This window comes from Myxocyprinus asiaticus, chromosome 4 (assembly GCF_019703515.2).
Source record: "Myxocyprinus asiaticus isolate MX2 ecotype Aquarium Trade chromosome 4, UBuf_Myxa_2, whole genome shotgun sequence".
NCBI classification, from domain to species: domain Eukaryota; kingdom Metazoa; phylum Chordata; class Actinopteri; order Cypriniformes; family Catostomidae; genus Myxocyprinus; species Myxocyprinus asiaticus.
Genome location: NC_059347.1, coordinates 58,427,585 through 58,434,892, shown reverse-complemented (window position 1 = coordinate 58,434,892; position 7,308 = coordinate 58,427,585). Strand labels below are relative to the sequence as shown.

The window sequence follows — 7,308 nt, the reverse complement described above, 5'->3', positions numbered from 1 at the left end:
CTTTACGGTACATTAATGAGTTCTTGCGTTCCTCTTCTCTGATTGGCTACCGGCTTGTGTGTTAGAATGTCTCGCTCAAGGAAGACTTGCGGCTGTCACTCACTCTGCACGGGCCCTGGCACGCGAAAGTTCACACAGATATCATATCATTAGATTTATTTAAAATATAATGTTTACCTGCTTATTATTGTGACTAACGGACTTACAGACGTTTAAGGGAAAGGGTAAGTTTGAGATACATTCTTTATGGGAGGTCTGGAGTGAATATATTATTTTGGTGGTTTTGTGTTAGCTTAGCTAAAAAGCAACTGTCATCATCTCACTGTAGGAATGAGACTCACTAGCATCAGATTCTACGTTTTACATTCTTATATAAGTTATTGGATGTCAAGGCTCTTTAATTTTGGATATATATTGGCTCTAAACCTGTTGCTCTTTGGGATACTGTATGAACTAATGGTTTCAGAGCCACTCACCCTCATGCCATCCCAGATGTGTTTGACTTTCTTTCTTCTGCAGAACACAAACAGAGATTTTTAGAAGAATATCTCAGCTCTGTTGGTCCTTACAATGCAAGAGAATGGTGACCAAAAACTTTGAAACTTCAAAAAGCACATAAAGTCAGCATAAAGTCATCCATGGTTTAATCCATGTCTTCTGAAGTGATCCAATCGGTTTTGGTTGAGAACAGACTAAAATAAAATAAAAAATCACTGTACATCTTGTCATTGAGGTCTCTTAGCAAGATCGTGATTTCAAGCTCAATTACACTTCCTAGTGCTTTATGCATGCAGAGCGCTAGATGGCGCTAGGAAGTGTAATCAAACTTGAAATGATCGTAAAGGAAACGGCTAATGTCAAGATTAATAGTGAAAAGGGAGTTATATTTTGGTCTGTTCTCACCCAGAACCGATTGGTTCACTTCTAAAGACATGGATTAAACCACTGGAGTCTTATGGATTACTTTTATGCTGCCTTTATGCAGTTTTTATGAGCTTGAAAATTTGGTCACCATTCAGTTGCATTGTATGGACAAAGAGACATCATATCTCCATTAAAATATCTTAATTTGTGTTCCGTGGAACACAACCTAACCACAATGATATCAGCATAAAGGCCACCTCTATAGTGTACTTTGACTTTTTTGTAATGATGCATGAACAGTGTAATAAATCAATAAAGTGAACCCAGAAGTGGCATGCTACTGGAAGTGGCCTATATTTGTTGTGTAAGGGTATGGCTTTATGTTTGTATAGGTTTCATTTCCTGTATGTAAAGCAAAGCGGTCAAGTTCAGTGCTGATAAGACCCTATCCAACTGCTCACATGCATGCTTTAAAAGACCAGCCACTAGAAACCTGATTTTGTTGCCATTTAGTTGAGTATTTGGTTGAGACTTCAAATATATCACATCCTCATTTCAATAAAATGGCCATTTGAGGCATAACTTGGCCGTTTCTTAAGTCAGACTGGGTGGGATAGCCTATATCAATACTATAAATGCAATTATTGTCCCTTTATATTGTAATCACAATATCTGATTATGATTAGAGGTCGACTGATAGTAGATTTTGCAGATAACTGATAACTAAGGTGGTGGGAAAAGCTGATAAACAATTAATCAGCCGATAGTTTTTAAAATAGATTTTTGGAATGTAAAAAAAAAAATCATAATAAATTAATCGTACTCTTTCCTTACTGTGACGGGCATGGTAAAAAGAGTCCTAAATGAATAAAATCCCAGATGCAGTTTAATGTTCAACTATAATACAAAAAATTACCAGAAAAAAAATGAAAATTTGGTCCATAATGCGGGACTTTTAAGTATAAACAAGCCCAATATACACTAGGGACACTTATTTTGAAATTAAGAAATTATGAAAAAACTATTGCCGTCTATCGGCACAGATTTTTGCCGATGACGAGTTCCAGAAAGCAACTGTGTGCACCGATTAATCGGTAAAACCGATATATCGGTCTACCTCTAATTACGATAGCTTATTATCTTATTACAATATATTGTATTATTGTAATAATAGAATTTACATTAAAATTCTTATTTAGTGGGGGCAAATGAAAGCCATATTCTTTATAGACTACACTTCCCAAAACAAGCTGAGAAATGTGTTCCCTAATTACTTAATTGCTGTTATTTTAATATAGAATAACAGGTGGGGCCTGGGTAGCTCAGTAGTAAAATACGCTGGCTACCACCCCTGGAGTTCGCTAGCTCGCTAGTTCGAATCCCAGGGCATGCTGAGTGACTCCAGCCAGGTCTCCCAAGCAATTGGCCCGGTTGCTAGGGTGGGTAGAGTCACATGGGGTAACCTCCACTTGGTCGCTATAATGTGGTTCGTTCTCGGTGGGGCGCGTGGTGAGTTGAGCGTGGTTGCCGCGGTGGATGGCGTGAAGCCTCCACACGCGCTATGTCTCCGTGGCAACATGCTCAACAAGCCACGTGATAAGATGCGCAGGTTGAAGGTCTCAGACGCGGAGGCAACTGGGATTTGTCCTCCGCCACCCGGACTGAGGCGAATCACTACGCCACCAAAAAAAAGCACATTGGGAATTGGGCATTCTGAATTGGGAGAAAAAGGGGAAAAATTGAAAAAATAAATATAGTATAACGTTCTTGTTGTGACTATTGATTTTAAGTTATTGATTATAAGTAGGATATACTGTATAAACATCATTATTAAGTTTATTGCAAAATATTCAGATATAAACACAAAAATAAGTAGTTTGAGAGAACAGGGTGACCCTGTTGTGTCATTTACAGTGCGTCACAGAAGTTGCCGGTCACCGCAGAGCTCTTTTGCTGCGATTTTCCGTTTGGTGGAGTTTCCCCCTCAGCAAAATGGGTATAGTTCTTCACCAGAAATTCCGCTCTTAAACACGTTTTTTAAAAATAACATGGACGGATGGCTTTAGCAGACGTATGTTCTGTCAATTACTAATCACAGAGCTCACGGTAAGCCCGACGTTAAGTTATCTGTAGCAATCAGTTCAACCATAGAAACAATTGAATGGGATTTTTACTCCTGGACCAGACTGTTGCACAACTTGCACTATACTGAATTTCCAGCCAAAATAACTGTATTGTAATATACTGTATATTGTTACAGAAGTTATTTCAATTGTATTGTGGTTTTCTTTGTTATTCAAATGATCCTTAATGGGATTGTACTTGAGATTCCAGGATTCTAAGGATTTAGACTTTCTTTGCATCATTTAGTCAGTGCTGGGTTAATCCCATGCAATGTCCTGATTCTGTATGTGTGTGAAAGACTGTAACATCACTGTAAGCGTGTGTGTGAGAGCATGACGCAGTAAGAGGGGATAGTGTTTCTCGGGCCATAAGGTCAGTGTGTGGAGGAAGTGGGCTAATTGTTTGAATGGTATTGAGACGTGTAGCATGATGTGCTCTTAAAGAAGCCTAATAGTTCACCTGAAAATGGAAATTCTGTTACTATTTACTCAACTTCATATTGTTCTGAACACAAAAGGAGAAATTATGGAGAATGTTCATGCTGCTCTTTCAGACACAATGAAAGCATAAAGGACAAAAAAGCACCATAAAAGTATTTTGTGCACAATATTCCAGGTTTTCTGAGGCTGTACAATATATTTGTGTGGGAAACTCAAGGCAGATATTTAAAAAACTGACGGAAATGGAAATAATTATTCATTGGAATTCTTTAATCGCTGTTGCTCTCAAACCTCTTTGTGCACTTTCAAATATGAAAACACAACATGTTTGATTTCATAAATGCCGGCATTTGTATTTAGTATGTGGAAGTGCAAATAAGATTTGTGTGTTACTGTAGATTTTCAGTGAATAATGATTTAAATTTCAGCCCATTCCTTACAAAAAGCTATCTTATGGCTTCAGAAGACTTAAAATATAGCACACAAATGTATGGACTACTTTTATTGTGCCTATGCACTGTTTTTTATTTTTTTGTTTGTTTGTTTGTTTTCAGTCCTTTTTCGAGCACAACAGCCCGAGTCAGAGGAGCTCCGAAGCCTGGTTTATACTCGAGACAGCCGCTTGTTCGCGAGCGTGCGTGCGACAAAAATGACGCCATTGTGGCGTTGGCATTTTTGGGTGAACTTTCCCTTTAAATCTCTAGTTCAGGATCACAGCTATTGAACTAGACTTCATACATAAATATTTCTCAGTGCAGGTTGTGTACTGATGTCCATCTAGCATGAATGTTTATCAGTACAGCAGTGACGCATGACAGATTTTCTTTACAAGGGCTGCGGTGTGAGAATCTAATGCTAATAGAGCACCGTTAATAACTCAATCTAATTGGCTGATAACAACCAGAGCTCTTTTATCAGACACATCTGATCTCCCTTAATGTTGTGGTCTTATTAAAGGGACAATTAACCCAAAAAAGAGAATTCTGTCATCATTTGCAATTATTATAAACTTGCCTCAAGAAACTCAACATCTTCTCAAAACAATGCAACAAAAAAAATAGTACATAAGTACCAAAGATATCCAACAAATGAAACACTTCATTAGGCTCTTAATGATTTGAGAATGTATGAATATCTGAAGGAAAACATGGACTGTTTGTTTTCTATTATCAAACATCATTCAAACAGAATTTTAGTAAGGGTGGTGTTGTGGAGCCTAGTTTAAAATAGAGCCCGACCGATATGGGATTTTTGAGACCGATACCGATTTTAGAGAGGGAAATTTCACTGATTACCGATATGGTGGCCGATATAGTTCATTTTTGAGCTGGAATGAAAACAGACCTTTTCTATGTGGATTGTTCACCGATTTTGCACCGATATGACTATGCAAAGGTACTCAGAAGGCTGCTTTCTTAACAAATATTTTTATCAAAGAATATTTGACATTATTATTATTATTATACATTGTCAACAAATTCTAGAAATGAACACTGAGAAAGTATAGAATAAATAAAAATAGAATAAATAGCTAAATAAACATCAGTATTATTGCAACGACTGGAATTGTTCGATTGAAGGGGGTACCAAACTATGAATCCTATACAAAACACTTTGGTGAATACATGTTAGCTAGTTAACTGTAAGCTCGTTGTCACAGAGAGTAAAAGACAGATGTTGTTTATTTTACTTTCCAGCATTGTGTCTCACCAATTAGGTAACAGCGTAGCGTGAAATCAATACTCATCAGACACAATCCACCACCGTACTGTTGTCTGCTGAGCTGCAAAAAGATGCTCTGTAAAAAATCTGTAGAATTCAAATGGGTCATGTAAGTTTTGTGGTCTGTGATATCAAGAGAAGCCGGCTTGAGTAGTGCGAGTGATCCTGCTCTACGCTTACCTGGAGCACAAATATTGGGAAGCCTGCCGGACTCACGCACACTTGCATGCTCCAGATAGCACGTGCGACCCTCATGTGAAAAACAGATGCGTGTATCAGATGAAAAGCATATTTAACGCTTATGAAGCACAGAATGCGAGATGAATCTCAGAATTTGCTGAATTTCATTGAAATTTTCAATGTCGGACAAGCCGTGTTATCTCACGTGAAGCCCTGCCCACTGATAGATGCACACATGCCGTGCACATGGATATTTACATATCGGGATATACACATTATAGCAATATCTCTTACGACTGACTCTTTATATCATCGCCACGATATATATCGTCATATCGCCCAGCCCTAGACGAAAGAAAGCCATATGGGTTTGAAACAACATAAGGGATGAGCAAATGATGACAGAATGTTAATTTTTGGGCGAACTATCCCTTTAAGAGTGTGTTTTTGATTTGTTTATTTATTCATTGTATTTTGCAGGTGTGTTTCGATATCACTGCAGTCATGTTGTCGAGACTAAGCACAAGAGTGAGACCGTGTGTGAGTGTGTGTCGCTGGATTCACACTAAAGAGAAGGGGAAACCTCTCATGCTCAACCCACGTACCAACAAGGTTAGACTAAATACTATCTCTCTATCTCTCTGTCCTTGTCTGTCTGTCTCTGTCCTATGCATAACCTTGCACCCCTTGCCTTTAACCTGCTTTCACAAATTCGCTGTTATGTGTGGTGATGCTTTATGTTAAAGATCAGTGTTGGGAGGCTACATTAAAACTGTAGCTTCTCACTTTCAAATGATGTTAATAATTAAGTAGTGTTTATCTGTCACAGAACAGTGATGATTCCAGTTACACCGTGTCCTAACCAGATGCAATGCGACACACTAGAAAAGGTATCTTTCCCATGTTAATCAGAGTTTAACTCTGATGCTACGAACTCTAATTAGTCAAAAATTGTTCTCATAACAGTTCATTAAAGCCAGTGGGCCCCATTTTAAGAGCGCTATGCCTTAAGCCCTGTACACACATGCAGCGACTTCCAGCGACAAAGCGACCTCATCTCATTCATTTTCAGTGAGAGCTGGCGATTTCCGGCGACACGAGCGATGGCGACCTCTGGCGAATACATGTTGGCATGGTGAGCGACACGAGAAAGTTGAGAAAAGTTTAACTTTTTGCAAATGAGGAGCGAATTTCGGGATCGACAACCAATAGGAGGGAAGAGGGTGTCAGTGTTGATCACTTCATCCTTTGAGATAATGGCGTGGAGTGCAGACTAGACAGAGCAGCGTTGTGATGTTTCTGTGAGCGATTTCTCTGTTCTTTGATTAGTTTGTAACAACATGCATGGATATAATAAAAAATGATTCATGGGAAAGAAATTGTCAGCAGTCTGAGTGAGTTTGATTCGTACATTGATGGATCGTTCATCTATGAATGATATGATGGAATGAGCACTGCTACAGTTCATATAAACACTCTCCCTTGCAGAATGTGCATTTTTAGGGACAAGAAAACGACTTCGTTGTCAAATTAGAAATAAATCTTAGTTTCAACGGCAGTACATCTCATCTGTGATCATATTTTCAAAAGACATGGCCAGACTTGCAGTCCACCAATAACGTTAGAGCGACATCAGTAGAAACGCCCACTAGCGACTTCACAGTACAGAGACTAGCGACATCAAGTGATAAAATCGCTGCATGTGTGTACGAGGCTTTAAGCACGGCGCTATGCGATATGTCATTCGCAATTCAGTGGGCATGGTCATGAAGTTTTAATATTTTCGTGCAAGTTTAGGCGCAAGTGGGTTGGTGAAAATGCGCGCTCAAAGCGCTAATGGGTTGGGTCAAGTGCAATTTTATTCTGAGGTTTTTTTAGGGTTATTGCACCGTCTGAGTCCTATTACAGTATAAATTCCATTTCTTGTCAAGCAACATCGAAATAAACGAAGACAGCCATTCATAAGAATTTGGTTCTG

The 7,308-nt window shown here is 38.7% G+C and overlaps 1 protein-coding gene across 6 annotated transcripts in view; it reads left to right on the top strand.

Moving 5' to 3' along the window:
• The first annotated feature begins 69 nt into the window (after positions 1–69).
• The window catches only part of LOC127440017 (NAD-dependent malic enzyme, mitochondrial-like), a 714,514-nt gene continuing 707,275 nt past the window's right edge, over positions 70–7,308 (top strand). For all 6 annotated transcript variants that reach the window (XR_007897053.1, XR_007897051.1, XR_007897054.1 and 3 more), the window contains exons 1-2: positions 70–224; positions 5,811–5,942. Coding sequence is in view for 1 of the 6 variants with exons in the window: in XM_051696383.1 (XP_051552343.1) it covers positions 5,835–5,942 (108 nt within the window). In the remaining 5 variants the exon portion in view is untranslated. The remainder of the gene's footprint in view (positions 225–5,810; positions 5,943–7,308) is intronic.